The sequence below is a fragment of the Dryobates pubescens genome, chromosome 18 (assembly GCF_014839835.1).
Source record: "Dryobates pubescens isolate bDryPub1 chromosome 18, bDryPub1.pri, whole genome shotgun sequence".
Classification (NCBI taxonomy): Eukaryota; Metazoa; Chordata; class Aves; order Piciformes; family Picidae; genus Dryobates; species Dryobates pubescens.
This window is the reverse complement of record NC_071629.1, coordinates 23,345,619-23,373,123: the sequence shown is the minus strand read 5'-3', so window position 1 is coordinate 23,373,123 and position 27,505 is coordinate 23,345,619. Positions and strand designations below refer to the sequence as shown.

The 27,505-nt window shown below is 50.7% G+C and overlaps 1 protein-coding gene across 1 annotated transcript; it reads left to right on the top strand.

Moving 5' to 3' along the window:
• The first annotated feature begins 1,007 nt into the window (after nt 1-1,007).
• On the top strand, nt 1,008-26,313 carry LOC128898081 (uncharacterized). Its single transcript, XM_054169482.1, has 8 exons — nt 1,008-2,814; nt 6,190-6,339; nt 8,803-8,909; nt 24,191-24,275; nt 24,460-24,595; nt 24,732-24,903; nt 25,057-25,500; nt 26,007-26,313. Exons 1-8 carry the CDS (start codon nt 1,075-1,077, stop codon nt 26,311-26,313), a joined length of 3,141 nt encoding a protein of 1,046 aa, XP_054025457.1. The 5' UTR covers nt 1,008-1,074.
• Nucleotides 26,314-27,505: the final 1,192 nt, after the last annotated feature.

The window sequence follows — 27,505 nt, the reverse complement described above, 5'->3', positions numbered from 1 at the left end:
TGGATTAAGGTGCCTTTTACAAGTCATGATTTGGATAGTTGGAGAGAGAAGGCTAAAAATTATCGTAACGATCCCACAGGCACGGCTACACATTTCCGATTCATGATCAGGCAGCACAATCCAGACTGGGACGATATCCAGTTACTATTAGAATAAATGACTGAAACAGAGAAACAATTAGTTGAAAAACATGGATTGGAGCTAGCAACAGAACGAATTCAAACCCGGGGAGGGGGGGCAAACATTGGAGATGTATTCCCACTCCAAAATCCGGAATGGAATACGAACAATGCCCTGCAAAGGACTAGAGTGGAGGAGTACCGGGAGTTCGTAGCCAGGGGAATAGAAAAAGCCATTCCGAAAACAATTAACTGCTCTGTGTTATACTCAGTCAGACAAGGACCTGGTGAATCACCCTGGGAATTCTTAGATAAGCTGAGGGAAGTCATGAGGAAAAACACCTCTCTTGGCCCCGGATCAGAAGTAGGTATACAACAACTGGTATCACTATTTATTGGGCAATCTGCTAGTGATATCAGAAAGAAGTTGCAAAAGTTGTCACCCCCGCAGGGAAGGGATTTAGAGGCACTTTTGGATGTAGCATGGAGAGCATTCTCTAACAGGGAAGAAGAAAACAGGAGAAAAGAGAAGAGAATGTTGGTAGCAGCGTTACAGGAAAGTAAGGAGACTAAAGGGACTAACAGAGTATGGTTGGAAAAAGATCAGTGTGCGATCTGCAAAGAGAAGGGACACTGGAAAAGAGAATGTCCAGAGAGGAAAAGGAAAAATAGAATGCAGGCACAACTAGAAGAGGAAGACTAGGGAGGACCAGAGGAGACTATAAATACCCTAGCAGAGCCTCTGGTTTTAATGAAGCTAGGGGAACAAGAAAATAAACTGGAATTCTTAGTGGACACCGGAGCAACCTTTTCAGTCTTAAATCAAGCACTGCTGCCTTTGGATCAGAGCTATGTTTCTGTGGTAGGGGCTACAGGTCAGACTGAGAAGGCATATTTTTTTAAACCTCTTAAATATAAATATGGTAAAACTTGGGGCTTACATCAATTTTTATATATGCCAAATGCCCCAAAGTCATTGCTGGGGAGGGATTTGTTGGAAGCATTGGGAGCTGAAATTAAATTTAATAAGGGGAAGGTAGAATTCAGAGTAAGGGAGGAACAGTTGATTGAGGTTTTAAGTCTTGCATTAATGAGCCCTCGACAAGAGAAAAACAGAATAAGAGAAAGCATAAAAGATCAAATATATCCTGGAGTCTGGGACACTGAGCAGCCTGGAAGGGCTAAAAATGCCCTACCTGTGGTAATAGATCTTAAGCCTGGAGCTCCACCAGTTAGATTAAAACAATATCCTTTAAGGAAAGAAGATAGGGAAGGAGTTTTGCCTATTGTAGAAAAATTCTTAAAGTATGGGCTGCTAACAGAGTGTGAATCAGCTTACAGTACTGCAATTTTACCTGTAAGGAAAGCAGCTGGAGGGTATCGGTTAGTGCAGGACCTAAGGGCTATCAATAAAATAACAAAGGATATCCATCCTGTGGTGGCAAACCCATACACCCTCTTGACTCAATTAAGAACAGAATTAGAATGGTTTACCGTCTTGGATCTAAAAGATGCCTTTTTCTGTTTACCCCTGGCCCCCGAGAGCCAGCCACTGTTTGCCTTTGAATGGGAGAACCCAGAAACTAACCGAAAGTGTCAATTAACTTGGACAGTCTTGCCTCAAGGATTTAAGAACAGTCCTACTATCTTTGGAAATCAGCTTGCAAAAGAATTAGAAAGGTGGAACAAGCCAGAAGGCAACGGAGTTCTGCTACAGTATGTAGATGACATCCTGCTGGCCACCAAGACCAGGACGGATTGTGAAAGGTGGACTGTGAGTATGCTGAATTTCCTGGGACTGAATGGGTATCGAGTTTCCCCACAGAAGGCCCAAATAGTACAGCAGCAAGTAACCTACTTGGGATATGAATTAACAGCAGGACAACGAGTGCTGGGCCCAGAAAGAAAGGAGGCCATCTGTTCTATCCCCCTGCCAAACACAGTAAAGGCACTCCGAACCTTTTTGGGAATGACAGGGTGGTGCCGGTTGTGGATTTATAATTATGGCCTGCTTGTGAAACCCCTCTGTGAATTATTGAAAGAGACTGATAAGGACTTGCAATGGAATGGGGAAGCTGAACAGGCTTTCCATACCTTAAAGAAGGAATTGATGAGGGCACCAGCACTAGGCCTACCTGATGTCACTAAACCTTTTTTATTGTATTCCCATGAAAGCCAAGGGATAGCACTCGGAGTCCTAGCACAAACCTTAGGACCCTACCGAAGGGCAGTGGCATACCTCTCTAAACAACTGGATGAGGTAAGCAAGGGATGGCCAGGATGCCTGAGGGCCGTGGCAGCAGTTGCAATTAACATTCAAGAGTCTCGCAAATTCACGATGGGGCAGAAGATCACGGTCCTGGTATCACACACCATCTCTGCTGTTCTAGAAGCCAAGGGAGGACACTGGCTGTCTCCACAACGATTTCTTAAATACCAAGCCATCCCAGTGGAGCAGGATGATGTAGAAATTAAAGTTGCTAACTTTGTCAATCCAGCCTCTTTCCTCCAGGGTGGTGATGGAGAACCAGTTATTCACGATTGTTTGGAAACAATTGAGGCCACTTATTCCAGCAGACCTGACCTGAAGGAAGAACCCCTGGAAAAGGCAGACCATAACTGGTACACTGATGGAAGCAGTTTTGTGACTCAGGGAGAAAGAAAAGCTGGGTACGCTGTAACTACTGCAGAAGAGGTAATCGAGGCAGAAGCCCTACCAAGTAACACCTCCGCTCAAAAGGCAGAGATAATAGCACTCAGCAGAGCCCTTGAGCTTTCCCAAGGGAAAAGTGCAAACATATGGACTGACTCCAAGTATGCCTTTGGGGTGGTACATGCCCATGGAGCCATTTGGAAGGAAAGAGGACTGTTGACATCTCAAGGAAAAGGTATTAAGCATGCAGAAGAAATACTGAGGCTGCTAGAAGCAGTGCAGAAGCCAAGCAAAGTAGCCATAATGCACTGCAAAGCACACCAAAAAGGGAATACTGATCAAGAAAGAGGCAACAGACTGGCAGATGAAACAGCAAAAAGAGTGGCCAGGGAGAGGAGGAAGGTGTCAGAGTTTGTTTTGATCCCAGATGGCAAACTGTCAATTGAGCAAAAAGAGCCAGAACCTGTGTACAGCACAGAGGATCAGAAATTAATTAAAGACCTTTTGGGGGATAGGATAGGAAAGGGCTGGGCCAGGACACCGGATGGGAAATTAATCATTCCCACTAACCTTCTCTGGGCTTTTGTTCAGATGGAACATGCAAAGACTCACTGGGGAGCAGAAGTCCTGTATCGAAAATTGGTTCAGGAGAGTATAGCATGGAAGTTATACACCACAGTAGAACAGGTAACCCGGTTAGTCTTAAGGCTAACCCCAAAGTAAGAAGAGGAGTTAGACTGGGACAAATTAGCAAAGGAAATCCAGGACAACAATGGCAAATTGATTTTACTGAACTCCCAAGAAAGGGGGGATACAGGTACCTGCTGGTACTCACTGACACCTTCTCTGGTTGGCCAGAAGCATTTCCCTGCCGCACAAACAAAGCACGGGAGGTTACTAAGGCAGTGTTACAAGAGATAATACCTTGTTTTGGGGTACCTGCTGCTATTTCCTCAGACAGGGGACCTCATTTTGTGGCCAAGGTGGTACAGCAAGTGAGCAAAATTTTAGGGATTGATTGGCAACTCCACACCCCCTACAATCCACATTCGAGTGGGCAAGTGGAGAAAATGAACCACTTAATCAAAAATCAGATAGTAAAAATTGGACAGGAAGCAAACCTGCCTTGGCCACAAGCATTACCGAGTGCCCTGCTGTGAATTCAAACTAAGCAAAGAATAAAGGAAGGGTTGAGCCCATTTGAAATCCTGTTTGGAAGACCTTACGTAGTAGGCACTATGGACCCTTCTGAAGCAGGGCAATTTAGAGAGGAAATGTTGAACAAGTATGTTCAGCAAATTTATAAGAACCTGAGCATTGTCAACAAGCAGGTGATTGGAACCCATGTGAGAGGGTTAGACAGACCAGTCCATGATGTGGAACCTGGAGATTATGTCTATATCAGATCTCTTTCAGAGAACCCGCTGGAGCCCAAGCGGACTGGACCATACCAGGTGTTACTGACATCCTTCACAGCCATCAAAATCAAGGAACAAGCTGCTTGGATTCACCACACCAGAGTCAAGAAGACCTCAGCGAGAGAATGGAAACTCGAATCCCAGGGGCCCCTGAAGCTCAAGTTGTATCGATAATTGTGATTTGTTTGTTGATTGATACTATTGAGGGATGGGAAGGAAATATGTACTTAAATGTTAGTCAAGAATTGGCTTTGCAAACTAATCTCTCTAACTGTTGGATATGCACTGAACTTCCTCGAGGCCAAATGAGGACCCCTTTATTTGGGGTAGCCTCAATGAATTGGACTTGGGGGCCACCAGACTGGGTGACTACATCTGATAGTAACTTCCACAATTGTCAGCATGGGAAAGATAGCTCAGAAAGCCTGGGTCCAAAGTTTGACTTATTAATTGTAGATCCTTCACGAACCCTTTTTGTAGAAAGTAATGAAATTAGTGAAAATAAGGTAGGATGGCGAAACTTAACAGGGTTGGGCTGCAGTTGGAATTACTCTTCCCCTGGAGAAGTCTCAGGTGTCAATCCATGGGTTCAGGGAAATGGCTGTACCTCTTCTAAAGAAAACAGGCTGGATGTTGTAGGGGCTGGTGTAGCCCTGTTAAGTCAAATTAGTTGCTTACTCCCTTATGGATATTGGTGGTTATGTGGAGATGGGTATGCCAGAAAAAGCTTACCCCCAAAATGGACAGGAGTTTGCACTGCAGGCTACTTAACCCCACAACTCACTGTCCATCATGAGATCCTGCCTAGAGGATATCGGAGAACTCTTTGGAGAAGACACAGAAGGACAGCAAATCCCCTTGTCAGATACAACACTGGCTATCACACTTTTGTTCGAGCATTGATCCCTGCACTAGGCGTTGCACAACTTGAAAAAGCAATAGTAAATACATCAGCTCCAATGGCAATCATTGCTAATTCAGCAGCTGATGCGGTGCAGAATCTGCAGGTGGAAGTTAAGTCTGTGAGCAGTGTGTCACTGCAAAACAGGCTGGCTTTGGATATGATTACAGCTGAAATGGGAGGGGTGTGCACCTTGATAAACACCACTTGTTGCACCTATGTAGATAAGTCAGGACAAATTAAAACTGATGTACAAAATATATGGGAACAGGGGAAAGTATTACATGAGGTGAGCAAGGATGATACGTCATATGGATTATCAGATCTCTGGGAAGAGTTAACCTCATGGATGCCCAATATGCTCTGGCTTAAACAGCTGTTGCTGGGAATTGTAATGATTATTTTATTAATAATATTATTGTTAGTTTTGGTTAAGATAATTATGTGTGCTGGAAAGAGCAGTGTAGAATCCTACCAGAAGTACAAAAATGATAAACTCAGGCATGAGCTGGAAACAGGGCATTATTTTAAGAAAATATAGTATAGGAATATACTCTTGGCTGTAAGAAAGGGGGGAACTGATGAACAGAAAATTCTCATTAACAGAATAACCAAGTAGATAAGAATTTTCCTCGTTAGCTGAATGCTGGAATGCAGGGAGGGGGAGAGGAGTTGGCAGACTGCCTCTGCATAGATAAGGAGTAGCAGGACTTTTAGTGATTTACTTCTGTTAGTCCTAGACAAGATAGTTTTTGTATTAGATAATGGACACCTGGACTTGTCTGCAAAATGTTGACATACCTCTGTCATGACAAATAGACAACTTTTTGTATAAAGGTTTGCCCAAAGCTGTCTGAAGACACACAGGCCTTTTGAAATGATTCTACCTGTATCCGGCGCTGAAATAGAAGCATAATACAAGAAACTTGTTGAGTCTCTTGTGTACCTTTCTCCAAGTCAAAGGGGACAAGTAAAGCGAAGAAGCTCCAACTACACAGCCCCACCCCGGAAAAGGGAGGGGCTGCTCCACAACCTGCTGAGAAGAAGGGAGGTGGAGCCAGGTGCTAGGCACCGTTTTCGGAACTCGTCCGAAAAAAGTCGGGGAAGAGACCAGGGCCGGCCGCGCCGCAGCCCGAGTGCACGGCCCGGGCGGCCCAACCCGCCACCGCCGCAGCCCGACGGGACGGCCCGAGCCGCCGTGGCCGCTCTGAGCGCACGGCCCGGCCCCTCCGCCGCCGCAACCCGCGCGTACAGCAGGGCTCCAGCCACCTCTACCGCCGCGGTACAGAATCAAAATCGCCTCCACCCCTCGGGCATTCAAACGGCTCCTCCAGCGAAAACCATAAACGTGTCCCCAGGGCCCTGGGGGACACGTGCTGGGGGGGCTCCAGAGGAGGCCACCAAGATGAGCAGAGGCTGCAGAACCTCCCCTGTGGGGCCAGGCTGGGAGAGTTGGGGCTGTTCAGCCTGGAGAAGAGAAGGCTCCAGGGAGACCTCAGAGCAGCCTGCCAGGACCTGAAGGGCTGCAGGGGAGCTGGGGAGGGACTTGTGACAAGGGCTGGGAGTGCCAGGCTGAGGAACAATGGCTTTGAGCTGGGAGAGGGGAGACTGAGCCTGGAGATGAGGAAGGAATTGTTGAGAGTGAGGCTGGGGAGACTCTGGCACAGGCTGCCCAGGGAGGCTGTGGCTGCCTCCTGCCTGGAGGTTTCCAGGACCAGGCTGGATGAGGCCTTGAGCAGCCTGTGCTGGTGGCAGGGGGCTGGAGCTGGCTGAGCTTTGAGGTCCCTTCCAAGCCAATCCCTTCTGTATTTCTGTAAGCAGCCACAGCTGAAGATCTGCTGCACAAACAGCAAACTCTCTCTTGCCTGGAAACATCACAGTGTGGCCTTGAGCAGAAGAGCAGCAGCCAGCTTTCTCCCCAGATGATTCCTCCTCATTTATTGTCCCAGACATTGAGTGCAGCTCTTGTCAGGCTGCAGGATCTTCTCATCAAGGCTAACAGGTCCTGAGTGGGGAAGACCAGCTGGTTCCTTGCAGGCATGAGAAGCAGAGCTGCCTGTGGGCACAGCTCCCACTGCTAAGACTGGTGAAGTGTAGAAAGAGCAAAGCCAAGCAGAGGCTCTGTTCACTGCTGCTGAGGGCATGCAATTGGAAGTGATCTTCTAATTTGCTGTGCAGCAAACCTGAGAGCAGCCCCTGCCCAGCACTGGAGCAAGAGAGCTTCTAGCTAAGCTGAGACTTCTGTGCCACATGAAGTGAAGAAAGAAAGAAAGAAGGAAAGAAGGAAGGAAAGAAAGAAAGAAAGAAGGAAAGAAAGAAAGAAGGAAGGAAAGAAAGAAAGAAGGAAGGAAAGAAAGAAAGAAGGAAGGAAAGAAAGAAAGAAGGAAGGAAGGAAGGAAAAAAAGAGAGAAAGGAAGAAAGAAAGAAAGGAAGAAAGGAAGAAAAAAGAGAAAGAGAAAGAAAGAAAGGAAGGAAGGAAAGAAGAAAGGGAGAAAGAAAAAGGGAGAAAGAGAGAAAGAGGAAGAAAGGAAGAAAGAAGGAAAGGAAGAAAGGAAGAAAGAAGGAAAGGAAGAAAGAAAGAAAGAAGGAAAGGAAGAAAGAAAGAAGGAAAGGAAGAAAGAAAGAAGGAAAGAAGGAAAGGAAAAAAAGAAAGAAGGAAAGGAAGAAAGAAAGAAAGGAAGAAAGAGAGAGAGGAAGAAAAAGAAAGGAAGAAAGAGAAAGAAAGAAAGGAAGAAAGAGAAAGAAAGAAAGGAAGAAAGAGAAAGAAAGAAAGGAAGAAAGAGAAAGAAAGAAAGGAAGAAAGAGGAAGAAAGAGAGAAAGAAAGGAAGCAAGAAAGAAAGAAAAGAAAGAAAGAAAGATGTAATGGGTTGGGGCAGGTCCCCTCCCCACCACAGGCAGAAATAACGACTCAGGCAAACGGATTGCAAAAGTGATGAAAGTTTAAATAGGAAAACAATAACAAACAACAATGAAAGTTTTACAGAGACCCACAAGCACCATGACAAAGAGAGAGATCCCAGAACATACCCAAGAACATCCCATCCCCACCTGGGGGTACACCCAAACCCCCCCAGGGCTCTTTCCTCCCCCCCCCAACCCAGCCTTGGGCCTGAGTAGGCCCAAGGGAGGTGGCTCACGCCATGTTACCTAGGCAGCAGCAGGGGATGAAAGAGAAAGTGAAGACCCCGCATGGCCTTTTTATAGGGGAGCAGGGCATTATGGGAATGGAATACCTGGTCCTTGTGACCACCCCCTGGGCTGGGCCCACCCCTTGGGACCTCCCAGGTGTGGCCTGCGCAGTGGCATCTGGGCCAGCACCCAGCCTAAACCACGACAGACCACCCCTTATTCCATACCATAATCCCTGCACCCAGAACATATCATCAAATTAGAACTCTTCTTATGACATATCTAGCAACAGTCCATGTCTTCTTCTGGGCGTCCTTCCACACAGTCTCTCATTCAGGCTCAAGCATCAGTCCATTCCAGTTGTTCTTCCTCATATGATGGAACCTCCCAGCGACGCAGTCCTCCTCCTGCAGTGTGAATTCCTTGTGGACTCCTTGGGACATCCTGGTCACCTGGAAACACCTCACAACTTCTCAGCCAAGCCTTTATCTGCATTTACAGTTTCTCAGCGGCTTTTTCCACCCCTGGGGCAAGCCGGCCGGAGCAATCAGGCTCCACGACCGCTTTTTCCGTCCCTCCAGGGAACCACAACCGACCGCTTCTGGCCAGTCCAAAGCTACACCAATGCACATCGCAGGCACATCGCCCCCCCACGGGGCGTTCGCATACCGAGGCATCACCGCATCCGGTTCACAGCCCTCCCCCGGAGGGGGCGGCTGCAGCACAGCTCGCTGAGAAGAGAGGAGGCGGAGCCAGGTGCTCGGCGCCGTTTTCAGAAGATGCCCGAAAACACCAGGGAAAGATTTACAGCTGCCGCCGCCGCCTGAACGCAGCCCGGCTCGGGCGGTGCCGCCGCCGCCGCTTGAACGCGGCCCGGCCCGGCCCCCGCCGTCTCTGTCGCCGCGATGCAGAGTCCGAGTCACCTCCAGCAGTCGCTTGCCCGCTCGCCGCGGGTGTCCGCCCCCCGCAGCGGCCGCGGGCCGACCACGCTCTGCTTGCCGCTGCCCCTCCTCCGCTCCCTGCCGCTCCGCAGAGAACGAGGAGAAGGCAGGTCTCGCCTTCTTAGGCTACTCGAGCATTCTTAAGCTACCCTGGGCAGAAAGTCACAGAAAGAGCCACCCCTCACTGTTCCCAAGCAACAGGAGGGACTTCCATGCCATCAGCCACGCACCAGGTGTCCTTCTGCAGTCCACAGGAGTTCACACAGTCGCCCCGGCAACAAAACCTGAGCCCCAACTTTCCAAACCCAAACCGACGCCCAGAACTAAATTTAAACTCTCCATCTTTTGCAATCCGAGCTGCAGTTGGCCCCACGTTGGTGCGCCAAAAATGTAATGGGTTGGGGCAGATCCCCTCCCCACCACAGGCAGAAATAACGACTCAGGCAAACGGATTGCAAAAGTGATGGAAAGTTTAAATAGGAAAACAATAACAAACAACAATGAAAGTCTTACAGAGACCCACAAGCACCATGACAAAGAGAGATCCCAGAACATACCCAAGAACATCCCATCCCCACCTGGGGGTACACCCAAACCCCCCCAGGGCTCTTTCCTCCCCCCCCCAACCCAGCCTTGGGCCTGAGCAGGCCCAAGGGAGGTGGCTCACGCCATGTTACCTAGGCAGCAGCAGGGGATGAAAGAGAAAGTGAAGACCCCGCATGGCCTTTTTATAGGGGTGCAGGGCATTATGGGAATGGAATACCTGGTCCTTGTGACCACCCCCTGGGCTGGGCCCAGCCCTTGGGACCTCCCAGGTGTGGCCTGCGCAGTTGCATCTGGGCCAGCACCCAGTCTAAACCACGACAAAAGAAAAGTGAAGCCCCAAAGCACGCAGCAGAACTGCTTGGGGGAGTTAAGGAGTCAACTTCAGTGCTTATGGAAACAACCCCCCTGCAGATTTGGATAGTTTCTGAAGCTCAGGATCACAGAATCGTAGAGCTGTTGAGGCTGGAAGTGGCCTTTGAGGTCATCAAGGCCAAGCTCACCCAGAGCTCCCAGTCCACCACCCTTGCTGAGCCACCACCCCTGAACCACAGCCCTCAGCACCACATCCAGGCAGCTCTGAAACGCCTCCAGGCAGGGGGACTCCAGCACCTGTTCCAATGCCTGAGAACCCTTCCTGGGTAGGATTTTTTCCTCATATCCAACCTCACCCTCCCCTGGCAAAACTTGAGGCCGTTTTCTCCTGTCCTGTCACTTGTTGCACCTGAGCAGAGACCAACCCTGCCACCAACTCCTCTCAGGGAGCTGTAGAGAGTAATGAGGTCTTCCCTCAGCCTCCTCTTCCCCGCACTGAACCCCCCCCCAGCTCCCTCAGCTGCTCCTCCCCAGCCCTCTTCTCCAGACCCTTCCCCAGCTTGGTTGCCCTTCTCTGGACCTGCTCCAGCCCCTCCATGTCCTTCTTGGGGTGAGGGAGCCAAAACTGACGCCAGTATTCAAGGTGTGGCCTGAGCAGTACTGGGTACAGGGGCACCATCACTTCCTTGGTTCTCCTGGCCACACTACTCCTAACACAGAATTAAAGGGCACTTTGTTTTCAACGTTGCAGCTGGGTTGGTTTCTATCTGCAAGCATACAACCAGTAAAATGCTGTCCTCATGGTCCAACAAAGATTGGTCACCAAGCTATATCATTCCATCTTTTCAAATGCAGTGGAGACCATGAACAAAGTGCCCCTGTGGCTGGCCAGTCAAAGAGATGTTAGTGTGTCTCCAGGGAGGGAGATCTCACAGAAGGCATCCACAGTATTCCACACAAGGACAGAAACATTCGCATCAGGTCCTGCTGCTGTGCAGGACCTAGGAACAAGGATTCTCCCCATCAAACAACAGTCTGGCATCAAAGGGATATTCCACCTCAACACAAGCAGAAACTTCTTTGGTGGGAGGGTACTGAAGGCCTGGAGCAGGCTGCCCAGAGAGGCTGTGGAGTCTCCTTCTCTGGAGATCTTCCAAACCCACCTGGATGTGTTCCTGTGTGAGCTGCCCTGGCTGACCCTGCTCTGGCAGGAGATTGGACTCAATGATCTCAAAAGATGACTCCCAGTCCACACCACTCTGTGATTCTGTGAGATAGATCATTTCAGCACTGGTCACCACAGGTACTGGAACCTGAGACTAGGAGTGGCAAAATGAATGATGGAATCCACACCATTTTAAAAACCATAGAAAAGAAGAGGATTGCAAATAAAGCTGTGAGCCTACCAAATAAAAAAGACAGCAATGAGCTAAAGAATCATAGAATCACAGAACTGTTAGGGCTGGAAGGACCTCAAGGATCACCCAGTTCCAGTCCCCTGCCATAGGCAGGGACACCTCACACCACAGCAGGTTGCTCACAGCCACCTCCAGCCTGGCTGCAAACATCTCCAGGCAGGAGGCTTCCACCACCTCCCTGGGCAACCTGTGCCAGGCTCTCACCACCCTCCTGGGGAACAACCTCTTCCTGACATCAAATCTGAATCTCTCCACTCCTAGTTTTGTTCCATCCCCCCCAGTCCTATCACTCCCTGACACCCTCAAAAGTCCCTGCCCAGCTTTCTTGTAGCCCTCTTAGAGAGAAAGTTGTCCTGTTTTGAAGAGAGTGACATTTAGGAGAGCAGATTAAAGAAGTTATTGAATAGGATGCAGAAAGACCCTCCTGCAGCATCTGCACTGAATGTGTTAGCAGGACATGATCAACAGGACATGGCAAAGCCTCTTCTGGTTGTGAGTTCACTGAATCACACAGTCACAGAATGTTCAGGGAGGGACCTTGAAAGCTCATCCAGTCCAGGCCCCTGCCAGGGCAGGGTCACCCAGGGCAGCTCACACAGGAGCACAGCCAGGTGGGCTTGGAAGATCTCCACAGAAGGAGACTCCACAGCCCCCCTGGGCAGCCTGCTCCAGGGCTCTGGCACCCTCACAGGGACAAAATGTTTCCTCCTGTGTCCATGGCACTTCCTCTGCCTCAGCTTCCACCACTGCCCCTTGTGCTGGCACTGGGCATCCCCCAGCAGAGCCTGGCTCCAGCCTCTGGGCACTGCCCCTGCACAGCTTTATCCCCAGCAAGGAGCTCACCCTCAGGCTCCTCCTCTCCAAGCTCCAGAGCCCTCAGCTCCCTCAGGCTCTCCTCCTGAGGAAGATGTTCCACTGCCTGCAGCATCTTTGTGGCTCTGTGCTGGACTCTCTCCAGCAGTTCCCTGAGCTCCTTCCTGACCTGAGGGGCCCAGAACTGGACACAGTATTCCAGCTGTGGCCTCAGCAGGGCAGAGCAGAGGGGGAGGAGAACCTCTCTGACCTACTGCCCACAGCCCTTCTGATCCACCCCAGGCTGCCCTTGGCCTTCTTGGTCATCAGAGCTCATTGCTGGCTCATGGTCAACCTCCCATCCACCAGGACCCCCAGGTCCTTTCCCCCTTCACTGCTCTCCAGCAGCTCAGTCCCCATAGTGTTGATCTTTCTATCCTGCTCCATGGGGTTGTTCTTTCCCAGGTGCAAGTCTCTCCCCTTGTCCTTATTGAACTTCATTCCATTTCTCCCTGCCCAGCTCCCTGCCTGTCTCCAGTTACTGAGTTCCAGCAAGAATGCTTTCCCAGCATGAGTGAGATCCACTCCTTTCTCTTCTTTTGATCCCCACTGGCCTGCTGAACCCTCCAGAGGATATTGTATAGAATACACTTGAGAGCTTTCAGCCAAAGGCAGCAATGTTGTAATGCTTCAAATAGAATGGTCTGGTCAATCCACATCACCTGTGCAGCCCTTCAGGTGACTGTGGAGCTCCTTGTTGCGAGCCAAGGTGAGCTGTGAGCTGTGAGCTCTCAGCACTGCTTGGTTTTATTAAAGAGCTTTCAGCTTAGTGAAGAAACAGGAAAGGAAAAAAAAGAAAGGGACAAATTCATTTCTCTGAAAAATAGAGCAGAGTGCTTTTAGTATGTTACTGCTCCTGGTTCTGCTGAAGGACTGTTAGGCAGCCAAAAGCACCTATTTAATTGTATTAGATATATTATCTCTCTCTGTATTTGAGCCTACCAGAGGTCAGGACAAAGGCATCAGGCTTCATCCTGCCGTGGGCTGAACTCCAACTGCCCAGATTGATGTGGCACATAGAGTTTCACCCAAGAATCGAGCTGAAGCCAGGAGAATGTCTCCTGGTGCCTCTCCCCTGCCCTCCCCAAGGCTGTGAGCATCATAAGGAGTCCCCTTTTCAATAAATGGAGAGGGCTATCAGCTCTGTTCCCTGCAGCAGAAGCTTCATCCTTGCTTCAAGGCTTCTCAATGCAGAGGTCAAGGAGTGCAAAGACTTTGTTTGGTGCTGAAGCAATTCCTAGCTAATGACAAGGTCTGATGCTAACAACTTGTCTGAAACAGCTTCTCATTAAGGCTCCTTTTATCTAAATCACACAGTTCTGTGGCTCTGAACAGATTAAATGCCCCACAGAGGCAAAAAGGATGGCACCAAGCTGGGTGGCTGCATCCATCTGCTAGAGGGTAGGGAGGGTTTACAAGGGGACCTGGGCAGGTGAGCCCCATGGGGCAGGGCTCATTCCAAGGGGACCTGGGCAGGTGAGCCCCATGGGGCAGGGCTCATTCCAAGGGGACCTGGGCAGGTGAGCCCCATGGGGCAGGGCTCATTCCAAGGGGACCTGGGCAGGTGAGCCCCATGGGGCAGGGCTCATTCCAAGGGGACCTGGGCAGGTGAGCCCCATGGGGCAGGGCTCATTCCAAGGGGACCTGGGCAGGTGAGCCCCATGGGGCAGGGCTGACCTCCAGACCTGGCGATGTGTGGTTGGAAAGCTGCAGCTTGGAGAGGGACCTGGGGGTGTTGGTTGGCAGTCACTGACCATGAGCCAACATGCCCAGGGGGCCAAGAAAGCCAATGCATCCTGGCTTGGGTCAGAAGCAGGGTGGGCAGCAGGGCCAGGAGGTGACCATCCCCCTGTGCTCAGCACTGGAGAGGCCACAGCTTGAGTGCTGTGCTCAGCTCTGAGCCCTCCCTGCAGGAAAGACATTGAGGGGCTGGAGCCTGTCCAGAGAAGGGCAATGAGGGTCTGGAGCCCCTGGGGTAGAGGAAGGCTGAGGGAGCTGGGAGCTTTCAGGCTGGAGAAGAGGAGGCTGAGAGAGACCTCATTGCTCTCTGCAGCTCCATGAAGGGAGGCTGGAGTGAGGAGGGGGCAGCCTCTGCTCCTTGGTGGCAAGGGACAGGAGCAGAGGCGATGGTTCCAAACTGCAGCATCCCTGGAAGGGATCTCAGACACTGGAAGAAGCTGCCCAGGGCAGTGCTGGAGTCACCATCCCTGGGGGTGTTCCAGCAGCTGTGGCCCTGCTGCTTAGGGGCAGGGTTTGGTGCTGAGCCTGCAGTGCTGGGTGGAGGGCTGGACTGGGGGAGCTTGGAGGTCTCTTCCAAGAGGATGTTTTCTGTGATTCTGTGAAATCTGTTGCAAAATAGCCCTGACAAGCTTGTCATGCATATTCCACAGTGTCCCCATACACTAGAGCAGTTAATAGCTCCAAGAAATGCTGCTTTCCCCTTTCCTAGGCTACATAGGAAGTACGAGTTCAAGTTCAGGTTGTGAGCGACACCAGCAGCAGTGCCTGTGAAGCACACAGGTGGTGGCACAGGCTCAGCAGTGGGATTTTCTGGTCTGATGCACTCCAGCAAAGAAGGAGCTGGTGCAAAGGAGGATGGGGAGAGCTGAAGGGGAGATATTTAAGTCTGTGCTGTATTTTCACTAGTCACAGAATCACAGAACGTTAGGGGCTGGAAGGGACCTCCTGAGATCATGCAGCCCAACCCTCCTGCCAGAGCAGGGCACCCAGGGCAGGTCCCACAGGAGCACATCCAGGTGGGTTTGGAAAGGCTCCAGAGTAGACTCCACAGCCTCTCTGGGCAGCCTGCTCCAGGCCTCCAGCACCATTGTAGCCAAGAAGTTTCTCCGCATGTTGAGGTGGAGCCTCCTGGCTTCCAGCTTGTACCCACTGCTGCTTGTCCTTTTATTTGGCTCCACTTAAAAGAGCCTGGCAGCTTCATCCTGACCCCCACCCCTCAGACATTGATCAGATCCCTCTCAGCCTTCTCCTCTCCAGACTAAACAGCCCCAGGGCTCTCAGCCTTTCTTCATATCAGAGATGTTGCAGTCCCTTCATCATCCTCATAGCCTCCATTGGGCTCTCTCCAGCAGATCCCTGTCCCTCTTGAAGTGGGAAGCTCAGAACTGGGCACAGAATTGCAGGTGTGGTCTCACCACTGGGAAAGAAAGGGCAGGAACTATTTTTGTGGCTCATTGAGGGCTCTTTGCTGCCCCAGGACTCGTGCAGCACCCCAAAGATGTGTGTGGCTAAGTTAAACATCACCTGGCACTGGGGATCAGGCGGATCCAACATTATTGGAGGACAGCCTGTCAGTTGTGTTCCCCGGTGCTTGTGTTACCAGGAACCCACATGAACACAAGAGCCCAAATGAGCTGGAGATGCCTGGGGAGTGTTCAGAAATACTTCCAAGGTCTTGGAAGCTCCTCCAACTGTGAACCAGTGTGATGATTCATGGCATGATGGAATGGTTTGGGTTGGAAGGGACTTCAAGGATCTGCCAGCTCCAACCCCCTGCCATGGGCAGGGACACCTCACACTACAGCAGGTTGCTCCCAGCCACCTCCAGCCTGGCTGCAAACACCTCCCTGGGTAACCTGTGCCAGGCTCTCACCACCCTCATGGGGAACAACTTCTTCCTCACATCCAATCTCAATCTCCCCACTTCTACTTTTGCTCCATGCCCCCCAGTCCTATCCCTCCCTGACACCCTCAAAAGTCCCTCCCCAGCTTTCTTGGAGCCCCCTGCAGGTACTGGAAGGCCACCAGAAGGTTTCCTGGGAGCCTTCTCCTCTCCAGACTGCCTGGGGGCATTCAGTTGTCCCTGGAAATGCAGATATCCACTGCTGGTCCTGGAGGGCTCTGGGCAGCCTGATCTGGTTGAGGACCTCCCTGCTTACTGCAGAGGGGGTTGGACTGGATGACCCCTGGAGGTTCCCTCTAACCCAGACCATTCTGTGACTCTGTGGGGAGTTTGCCAGGCTTCAGTTTGACTTTATATCCCACTTGCCTTACACAGCCACAGCTATTAGAGAGATGTATGTGACTCTAGAACTGTGGCTGGAGGAACGTGGTCTGGTTTCAAGGCCTTTCTGCAGCTATTTGTAGTGTCCTTCCAATGAAGACCTTTCCAGAAGTATTCTGCATGGGTACTGCAAAGTGCCCCCCTCCATCACAACAAAAACAGAGCTCAGATTTGCTCTTCATCTTTTATTTTACTTCCTCTTCATATTTTTAACACTTCCCAAAGATCAGCTGAGTCAGCTCCCCAAATACCAAACTCTCCCCTGCAGAGAAGGCCTTGGGGGTGCTGGTGGGGGAGAAGCTGGACAGGAGGCAGCAATGGGCACTGGCAGCACAGAAGGCCAAGGGCAGTCTGGGCTGCATCCAAAGCAGAGTGGCCAGAGCTGGAGAGGGGGGATCCTGCCCCTCTGCTCTGGGGAGACCTCACCCGCAGGGCTGTGCCCAGCTATGGGGACCCCAGGATAAGAGGGATCTGGAGCTGATGGAGAGAGTCCAGAGGAGGCCACCAAGATGATCAGAGGGCTGGAGAGCCTCTGCTATGGGCACAGGCTGGGAGAGTTGGGGCTGTGCAGCCTGGAGAGGAGAAGGCTCCAGGGAAACCTCAGGGCTGCATTTCAATATCGGCAGGGGAGCTGCAGGCAGCTGGGGAGGGACTGTTCAGAAGGGGCTGTGGGGACAGGACAAGGGACAATGGTTTGAAAGTGGAGCAGGGCAGAGGTAGGTTGGACATCAGGAGGAAGCTCTGCACAGGGAGGCTGGGGAGACACTGGCACAGGCTGCCCAGGGAGGTGCTTGAGGCTCCATCCCTGGAGCCATCCAAGCTCAGCCTGGCTGTGTCCCTGTGCAGCCTGCTCTGGCTGGAGCTGTCTCTGCTGCCTGCAGGGGTTTGGATGAGATGCCCTTGGAGGCTGCCTTCCAACCCAGTGCAGTCTGTGAAGCTGTATGAAACCTGTTGAGGAATGGCTTGTAAAGACATGGTTCTATGGAACAATGGTTTGAACAAGAGCATGTAGGCCGCACTCCATCTTGTTATTTACTGCTCACAGTAAGCTAGTGTGTTGATGCAGCCAGGCCACCGTGGCCTTGTAGCTGTGCCTGCAGCTCCCTGCAAAGGATAACAGGATACCAAAGCAAGGTCACTACGCCCTTACAGGCGATAACAAGTAAAGAAGAATGTAAAACAGAATTCTTGTGATTATCTCATCAGGATGGGAAAGCAGGACGTTTAACCGCAGAAGGTGGGATCGGCAGCTAGGCTACGGTATATAAGAAGTGTCTGATGCTCAATAAAGTTGGATTTCGTGGATCATATTGATCGTTTCCGACCCCTTCTTGCGGCAGAAACCTCAGGGCAACTAAACTTTTGCATGCTCTTTAACATCTTTATTGATGATCTGGATGAGGGCATTGAGTCCATCATCAGTAAATGTGCAGATGACAGCAAGCTGGGGGCAGGAGTTGATCTGCTGGAGGGTGGAGAGGCTCTGCAGAAGGACCTTGCCAGGCTGGACAGATGGGCAGAGGCCAAGGGCAGGAGATTGAACACATCCAAGTGCCAGGTTCTGCACATTGGCCACAACAACCCCAGGCCGTGCTACAGGCTGGGGTGAGAGTGGCTGAGAGCAGCCAGGTAGAGAGAGACCTGGGGGTGCTGGTCGATGGTAGGCTGAACATGAGCCTGCAGTGTGCCCAGGGGGCCATTGCTGTAGGGACATCAGGAACAGTCCATTGCTGTAGGGAAGCAGGAATGGGTGCAGGTGAGATGACCCAGGAGCTCTCTGGGTTGGTGTGCCGCGTGTATGTCGAGTCCTGGATGCTAGGTTGGTATTAAGCTAGGAGGGAGACACTTCGAACAACTTACAACTATTGCTACAGTGACTATAATACATTGATGTGTGTTGCCCCCTCTGAGCTCATCCCCTCTCAGCCAGAGTCACGTTCCACTGTGGGATACACTGAATGTCCCCAGTTTCTAACATGAGCCAGTAGGTGTGACCAGGCCCCTCAGCAGAGACCACCCCTCAGGTTGGTTTGCCCCCACCAGCAGCAGGAAAAACCCACACCGACATGGCCAGCAGGTTCTTCTCAGCAATCACAGGAGCTCCATCTCCATCCACTGTTTGCAGCAGGTCGGACTGGCCAGGGCCAGCTCGGACCCAAGTATCTTCAATGTTGAAATCACCAAACTCTGTGGGAATGAGAAAAGTGACTGTTGGTACAACTTCACTCTGACCAAGCCTGCCACTGTGGCATGACTGGCGCATGAATCCACCAGATCAGTCTGGTTTGCCAGGCCCAATATCCAAATTCTGACACTTACTCTCTTGACTCACTCTCTTAACACTTCCTAACAAAAGTGAAGCTTCACCTGCTTTTACAGTGTCACAGGGAGACAGTGTCACGCTATGATGCAGACTGCTTCCTGAATCCCTTGTCGAACCCACACACAGTTATGGCCTTGGACCACCAGGCCCAGTGTCGTCATGCAAACATCAAAGCCCAGACTGCTGGATCGATCTGAGTGCCTGTGGTCGTTTGAGGCTGTGCCTTTAAGAACAAACACTGCTGGAACACACTGGCTAATGTTTTTGGTACTAGAACCAAAACATTCTGATATTCTAAACGAATTTCATTGGTTGATAAACAAAAATTCAGCTTTAGATTGTGAAGCGGTTGGAAAATTTTTTCCTCAGTTCAGTTCGGTTTGGGAGTTGGGGGAGTTTGGTGTTTCAGCCTGTTCTCCCTGCCTGCTTCTTCTGCGAACTGCTGGACTTGGCCTTCAGATAAGCAAACACTAATCCTGCATGGGCTTTTGAAGCTTGCTAACAACTCTTTTCCTTAGTAACTTGCCTTTCTCTCTCTCTAACCCCTTTTTGGGGAAAAAGGGAGGTAAGGGGGGGAGAGAGTGGGTTCCAAAGAGGGGATCCCTCCCTGAGGGAGGGATTTTTGTTGTGTTATTTGTCTTTGCTGTGTATTTCTGTGTATATATTGTAAATACCTGTAGATATTGTGTTATATATAACCTGCTTTCCATATATGCTTGTAAATATATAGCTTTTGCTCTTCGACTGAGTTAGCTGTGGTTTCTTACTCTGTGGAGGAGGGAGAGCTAAGCCCTCTCTCAACCTACCACATTTATTGGCTGCCCAACTCGGGGCTTGCTGACAAATTAGTTTGATTTATTGCTTGCTTAAGTCGAACGAGCAAACATGAAGGTGTTTTGGCTTTTTGAGCGTCTGCTCTTCTCGGTCTTTGGTGTATTGATCTACAAGTATTGCCTGGGTATGATTATCGATAAGATAGGTAAATATATAATGCAAAAATTATATTTGTGGTTTAAGTACAAGATTCGGCTTCTGTATGATCAGTGCCTGGAATTCTTTTATGTTAAAAAGTACAGGAATGTTACATCTAGCACACTCCCTATTGAGATAAAAGAGTTTAAGATTCCGCTCGGTGAAAGGGTAATTTTAAGTGATGGCTGGGATCCAAAGCTGATTTTCTTGATGTGTGTAGTCCTGCTGCTGGTGATAAGTAATGTGTATTTGCTAGTGACACTGTACCGGGAGAGAAAAGTTTATAAGGCATGTTTTGTTATTAGACGGAGGACAAAGAGACGAAAACGCCACCCTAGCTCTATTTCAGGAACATCCAGTGAGGATGATAATGGAGAATCTGTGTCAGTTAAAGATAAAGCTAAAAAGTCAATCGGCAAGGCAGCTCTGAATAGCAATGGTGATGATTCTGGCAAGCAGCCAGGGGCTACAGTAGCCCCAAACATGGCGGCTCCTGTGTCCCAGGCAGCCACCATTAACGAGGCAAAGTCATTTCCTCCTTCTTCCATGGCAGGAGCGGAAGCGTCCTCCAAAGCAGCTAATCTGTCTCAAAGCTTATCAGCTTCTGATAATAAGGCAGCTGGAAACCCAAACACAGCTCCAGTAAAGCAAGTAGCAGTTTTAACAACAAGGAAGGGTTAAGACTAAAGCTGATTCAGGAGCTGACGGGGATGCACAGCAAGGTTCTTCTGCTGGGGAGGAAGAAAAAATTTGTCTTAAAAATATAGCTGAGTTATTGAGATCATCAGAGGATCGAGATGCATCTCTTGGTAGGACAGCAGCTAGTGGTGGTGCTTCTCAGCTTAAAGGGATCCTTGAGAGGTTGTTGGGACCACAAGTTGAGGAACAGGAGGCAGAGGAGCAAGAACAAGATGACATAACCGACTGCTCTTCACCACGTGAGGAGCTTAGAAATGTGAGAAAAGACTATCTCAGAGCAGATAAGGAGCCAGTTCTCGCTTGGCTTGGTAGATGTTATGATACAGGTGCTCCAGCTCTAATGGTTGGAGACAAGTCAGCAGCCCAGCTAGGAACTCTCTCGAAGGATAATGGAATAGATAGACATCAAGGCAGAGATGCAACATACCAATGGGCTCGTGACAGATCCATAGACATTTCCATGGATGCCATCACACAAGTCATCCATGACTGTGACATTTGTGCTGCTATTAAGCAGGCAAAGCGAATTAAGCCCTTGTGGTATGGTGACAGATGGTCCAAGTACAGATATGGTGAAGCCTGGCAGATTGACTACATCACTCTACCACGTTCTCGTTCTGGTAAGCAGTACGTGCTTACTATGGTAGAGGCGAACACTGGATGGCTGGAAACTTATGCAGTTCCACATGCAACTGCACGCAGCACCATTCTCGGTTTGGAGAGACAGATCCTGTGGAGACACGGAACTCCAGAGAGGATTGAATCAGACAACGGAACTCATTTCAAGAACAACCTTCTAAAGAGCTGGGCAAAAGAGCACGGTATTGAGTGGATTTTCCATATTCCTTACTATGCACCAGCTGCAGGGAAGATTGAACGCTACAACGGTTTGTTGAAGACCACTCTCAAAGCCATGGGAGGTGGATCTTTGAAAAACTGGGAGAAACATTTAGCACAAGCAACCTGGCTGGTGAATAGTAGAGGTTCAGTGAACCGAGCTGGACCGGCACATTCAGATTTGCTACGGAGAGTAGAAGGGGATAGAGTTCCTGTTGTTAGGGAAAAGAATCTGTTAGGTAAAACTGTTTGGGTATTTTCGCCCTCAGGAGAGGCTAAACCTGTCCGAGGGGTGGTTTCAGCAGAAGGTCCGGGTCACACTTATTGGGTAATGCAAGAGAATGGTGAAATTCAGTGTATTCCACAAAGAGATTTAACTTTAGCTGAGAGAGTTTAATTTCAGAATGTTGTACAGCTACAGCGCGTCCAAAGGAAAGAGTCCCTGAGGAATCTACGGTGCACGAACCCTGAGAACCCTGAGAGCCCTGAGTCAACTGAGAGTCCCTGAGTCCCTGTTTCCCTTTTTCTTCGCTTCGTCTGCGGAGAGACAAACTGTTTTCCATTTTCTTGATTTTGGATTTTCTTGGACTTCTGAATCATCTACATCTGAGTATAGCCGGAATGGACGATGAACTTAACTTACGAACTGTAAATATTGTTCTGGATTGGATGGACAGTACGAACAGCCAATGAAATTGTTTAGAAAGGGGTGGACTGTGGTCGTTTGAGGCTGTGCCTTTAAGAACAAACACTGCTGGAACACACTGGCTAATGTTTTTGGTACTAGAACCAAAACATTCTGATATTCTAAACGAATTTCATTGGTTGATAAACAAAAATTCAGCTTTAGATTGTGAAGCGGTTGGAAAATTTTTTCCTCAGTTCAGTTCGGTTTGGGAGTTGGGGGAGTTTGGTGTTTCAGCCTGTTCTCCCTGCCTGCTTCTTCTGCGAACTGCTGGACTTGGCCTTCAGATAAGCAAACACTAATCCTGCATGGGCTTTTGAAGCTTGCTAACAACTCTTTTCCTTAGTAACTTGCCTTTCTCTCTCTCTAACCCCTTTTTGGGGAAAAAGGGAGGTAAGGGGGGGAGAGAGGGGGTTCCAAAGAGGGGATCCCTCCCTGAGGGAGGGATTTTTGTTGTGTTATTTGTCTTTGCTGTGTATTTCTGTGTATATATTGTAAATACCTGTATATATTGTGTTATATATAACCTGCTTTCCATATATGCTTGTAAATATATAGCTTTTGCTCTTCGACTGAGTTAGCTGTGGTTTCTTACTCTGTGGAGGAGGGAGAGCTAAGCCCTCTCTCAACCTACCACAGTGCCGTACAGAATTCCCACAAGGGGGTGTCCGGTACAAACAATAAAAGGTGCTGGGGAGAACTCAAAATAGATGGGGTAATAGCCACCACCCAACCAACTGTGGTGCTTAGTCCAAAGCTGTTTGAAACTGGACCCTATGCAATGGGAAATGCAGGCCAGGCAGAGGCACCGTCCCTGCCCCAGCCATCCCTCGGGGCGGTGTCGCCCCTCCCCGCTGCGTGCCGCTGCCTCTGGATGCTGCAGGCTCGGGGCCGGGTGCTGCCATCTGCAAGGAGCTTCCTGGCACCAGCAGTGGCTGCTGCTCCTCTGGCTGTGCCCCGGTGCAGCTGAAAGCATGGGAAGCCCTGTGCAGGGCCCTCCTTGCCCTCATGAAGTGGGAGGGATGGCGCTGCCCAGCCGGGGCTAGCTGGGCTCTGCCAGCCTCTGCCAGGAGTGCGGGAGAGGAGCAGGAGAGGCTGTGCTGGCCTCTGGCTCAGGCTCCTGCCCAATGAGCTCAGCCAAGCCCACGATCATCTTCTCCATGGCCAGGAAAGGCCCTTCCCTGGACGGGAGGTTGTGAAGAGCAGGTCCTCTGCTCTCCGTTGTGTCCCGAGGGGCTGCTGGAGTCATTGCTGCCCTTGGCACATGAGAACTTTGTGCCCGGGCTGGATGTTCCTCCTGGTGCTGGACAACAGGCAGCACTGCCCAGCCCAACATGTCCTTTGTAGGGAACTCCTCTGAGTCCAGAAGCAGCTCATCACAGCTTTCCACACTTGGGCCACATCTCGATGGATCTCCTGCTGATGAGCAAAGATCTCGGCCAAGTGCACGATCTTGTTGTGTGGCTCCAGTGAAAGCCCAGCCCTGGCTGTGAGGCTGTAAAGAGCAGCTTCTCAGCTCTCTACTGTGTCCCAAGGGGCTGCTGGAGTAATTGCCGCTGGCACAGGCAAATCTGGGGCCATGACTTTCCCTTCCTCCAGCTCCTGGGCAAAGATCTCAGCCAATCCCACGACTTTATTGTTGAGAGTCCAGGAAAAGGCCCTTGTGGGTTCTGAGGATGTGCAGGGCAGGTTCCTGGCTCTCCACTGCTGTGCTGTCCTCCACGAGCACAGGATAAGCTGGGGTGGCCTTTTGCTGCTGTTCTGCAGCAGTGAGAGGGCTGTGCTGCTCTCTCCAGGGTGCCCTGAGGGGCTGCCACAGTGGTTGCTGCTCTGGGTGCCTGCAAACTCTGGGCTGCCTCTCTGGTGGTGGGGACAGGTGGCAAGGCTGGCACAGTGGGCACCTCCAGAGTCCCCAGGCCTGCAGAAGGTGGGCACCATCAGCTGCCATCACTGACTTCCAGGGGGACACTGCAGTGCCTCCTGGGCCCCTCCCACCTGCCTGTCCAGGCCAGAGAAGGCCTGGGTGGTGCCAGGCATCCCCATGGAAACTTCCTGCCCCATGACATCAGACTGGAAGCTGTCCTCCCAGATGACATCACAATAGAAGATGCACCCCCAAGATGACATCACAGTGGGGGACCTCTGCCAGAGTGGCTATAAAAGCGGGTGCAGGCTCAGAGGATGCAGGCAGTCGGCGGCAGCAGCGCACTCTGGGCACTCTGCAGCCTTAGCCCCTGCCAGATCCGAGCAGCGTCGGGATCCTGTTCCTGGGCACCGCAGAGCGGAGCTGTGCTGGTGCCAGGGGAGCGTTGTGAGCACTCGGGAGAGTGTGACTCCACCCTCACCATGCTTCCCTCCAGAGTTGAAAACCTGTATGTACTAATAGTGCTCATACTGGTGGAACTTACACTGACCGTGACAGTGGGTCCGTTCCTGTTGCTGTATGTAAGTGACCACTGCACCCAGCAGGGTGCCCTGCACAGCAGGATGGGGTGATGGGGGTGGGATAGGGTGGGGGGGAGGAGAAGTCAGGTGGGGCCAGGGGCATGGCCAGGAGTGTCTTAGTGTAAGGTGGGAGCCAGGCTGCCTTTCCTAATCCCTGCCTCTCTCCTTTCCAATCTGCCTGCAGAACATCCTGTACTGCCTGTGGCAGACGCTCCTGTGCAAGCTGTGGCGGCCAGAACCAAATAGGGGCAAAGAGCTCCTGGAGGCCAAAGCGAAGAACACCAGAAAGCAGCAGGAGCTGAATGTCCGTCATGCTGACAGTAAGTCGAGTAGTGGAGGAGGGCAGAGGGAGAGGGAGAACGGCAGAGGGCAGACAATCAGGCCCCTGGCACTGAAGCAAGCAGAGTGGCAAGGTGTTCCCCGTGATCATCTTAACGTTATCTCCCCCTCCAACAGGTCCCACAGGCACCAAGCCTGCACGTGTGCAGGGAAAACTGCAAGGGCCAGAGGTCAGGAGGAGGGCCTTGACTGGCAAGGACAGGAGGAGAGAAGTCCTTCCAGAAATGGAGGACGATGTGGAAGAGCTGCGGCGTGTGGTGGTCTGGGACTACGCCTCACAGACCTTTAGGTATTACCACAGCACTACATCCCTGGGCATGACAGAGAGGATTGTTGAGTGTTCTCAACGCAGCAGCAGCCAAGCCCCAGCAGAGACCTCCGGACTGAATGAAATCATTAACACTGAAGCCCCAGCAGAGACCTCTGGGGACTATGACACCAGCAGCAGCGAAGCCCTGTCAGAGGACTCTGGGGACTATGACACCAGCAGCAGCGAAGCCCTGTCAGAGGACTCTGGGGACTATGACACCAGCAGCAGCGAAGCCCTGTCAGAGGACTCTGGGGACTATGAGACCGCCAGGAGCGAAGCCCTTACAGAAGACTCTGAGCACCCTGACGACAGCACCAACCAGGTCGCAGCAGAGACCACTGGGCACCACGAAAGCAGCACCAACCAGGTCGCAGCAGAGACCACTGGGCGTCACGAAAGCAGCACCAACCAGGCCCCAGCAGACACCTCTGGGCGTCACGAAAGCAGCACCAACCAGGCCCGGCCTCAGCAGCGATTCAGGGCACGCATGGCCAGCAGGATGCGCAGGGGCCTGGCCAGGCTGGGCAGAGGTTTCCGCACGGCCTTCTGCTACCGCATATCCATGGAAGATGAGGAGTAGCAGTGTGCCCTGCTGCCAGTGCCAGGCTGGGCCCTGAGATGCAATAGGAGATGACTGCAATCGATAAGAATAGATCATAAGAGTAGACAATAGTGATAGTGCTTGAAGTAAGATAAAGTAGGATAAGTAAGGATTTCATAAGAGTCGGTAACAGTAAAATAGCTGTAGATGAATAGGTACAAGTTAGTGATTAGAGAATTGTAAGCAGAATAGGTTTGTTGAACTATATCTAAATAGAAGAAGTTGTTGTGAGTTCATAGGTTGTAGGATTTAGGATTTAGGATGTAGTGTTAGCATAAGTCAATAGTTTAGAATAAGCATAGTATAGAACACTGTTTAGTCTTTGTAGTCACGATTGTGCTTAGAGAGAAGGATTGTGAAAGAAAGGGGGCAGAGGGGGGGATTTTCATGGAGCTGAAGAGGCTGCCCAGAGGTCTCAGAGGCAAAGCCCGGTCAGAGACATCTAGGGACTATGAAACCATGAGTAGCCATGTCTCAGAAGCAAAGCCCTCTCAGAGACCTCTGGGGACTATGACACCATCAGCAGCGAAGCCCTGTCAGAGGACTCTGGGGACTATGAGACCGCCAGGAGCGAAGCCCTGACAGAAGACTCTGAGCACCCTGACGACAGCACCAACCAGGTCGCAGCACAGACCACTGGGCACCACGAAAGCAGCACCAACCAGGCCCGGCCTCGGCAGCGATTCAGGGCACGCATGGCCAGCAGGATGCGCAGGGGCCTGGCCAGGCTGGGCAGAGGTTTCCGCACGGCCTTCTGCTGCTGCATATCCATGGAAGATGAGGAGTAGCAGTGTGCCCTGCTGCCAGTGCCAGGCTGGGCCCTGAGATGCAATAGGAGATGACTGCAATTGATAAGAATAGATCATAAGAGTAGACAATAGTGATAGTGCTTGAAGTAAGATAAAGTAGGATAAGTAAGGATTTCATAAGAGTTGGTAACAGTAAAATAGCTGTAGATGAATAGGTACAAGTTAGTGATTAGAGAATTGTAAGTAGAATAGGTTTGTTGAACGATATCTAAATAGAAGTTGTTGTGAGTTCATAGGTTGTAGGATTTAGGATTTAGGATCTAGTGTTAGCATAAGTCAATAGTTTAGAATAAGCATAGTAGAGAACACTGTTTAGTCTTTGTAGTCACGATTGTGCTTAGAGAGAAGGATTATGAAAGAAAGGGGGCAGAGGGGGGGATTTTCATGGAGCTGAAGAGGCTGCCCAGAGGACCACATCTCTTCTCCAGCCAAAGCCTCAGCACCCTTTCTCTACAGAGCCAACATCTCCTGCAGCACCTTTCCTCCACAGACTCAAACTGTCTTGTGGGGGGGGGTGACGGGTGTGGTAATAGAATTCCTCTTCTCTCCCTCTCTCTCTCTTCTCTCTATTTTCTCTCTCTCCCCTTCTGATCCATCCACTTTATTGATGTAATCAATAGCCTAGCTGTTGATATTTTGGTCTTGTTTGTGCCTCTCATTTCACAACACGGGAATGTTCAAAAGAACTGGAGTCTCCTTCCCTCTCCGGACTGAGACATTGTTATGGTGCAGTCGGCAGGATTCCCATGCAGTGAAAGGATCACACAAGACTATTGCATTGCTGAGAACCCCGAGATGTGTGTGTGTGTGTCTGAGACGTGCTCTGAGTACCTTGTGGGAGGTCTCAAAAGCTTTAAACGTGTGTGCTTTCTCGGGGAAGATTAACTGGGGTACAAGTGTTGATGTTATAGTGTGGCCTCCCCGAGAATTCTCAGTGCCCTGCTTTGGGAAACCCAGTTGTGGTGATATTTGTAAAGCGTGTGTTCTCTCAGGGAAGCAGAGTGACTCTTCCCTAGGAAACACAGGGCGCTTGTCCTGTTGTAACAGAAAATTTGAGGAACAAAAGCCGAGAAGCTTTTGCAAGTGTGGGTTCTCTCAGGGAAAGAGTGTGACTTCCTTGAGAAGCCCGGGTTGGTTGTTTTTTCTTGTGTGTGACCTCTCCTGAAAAATC

What these genes read in the sequence shown, in the direction of transcription:
- LOC128898081 (XM_054169482.1), top strand. Translation starts at nt 1,075, where the DNA reads ATGCCAAATGCCCCAAAGTCATTGCTGGGGAGGGATTTGTTGGAAGCA. An exon ending in TCCGCCGCCGCAACCCGCGC is followed by an intron (nt 6,340 to 8,802) that starts GTACAGCAGGGC and finishes CCGTCCCTCCAG; the next exon opens with GGAACCACAACCGACCGCTT. An exon ending in GTCCGTTCCTGTTGCTGTAT is followed by an intron (nt 24,276 to 24,459) that starts GTAAGTGACCAC and finishes ATCTGCCTGCAG; the next exon opens with AACATCCTGTACTGCCTGTG.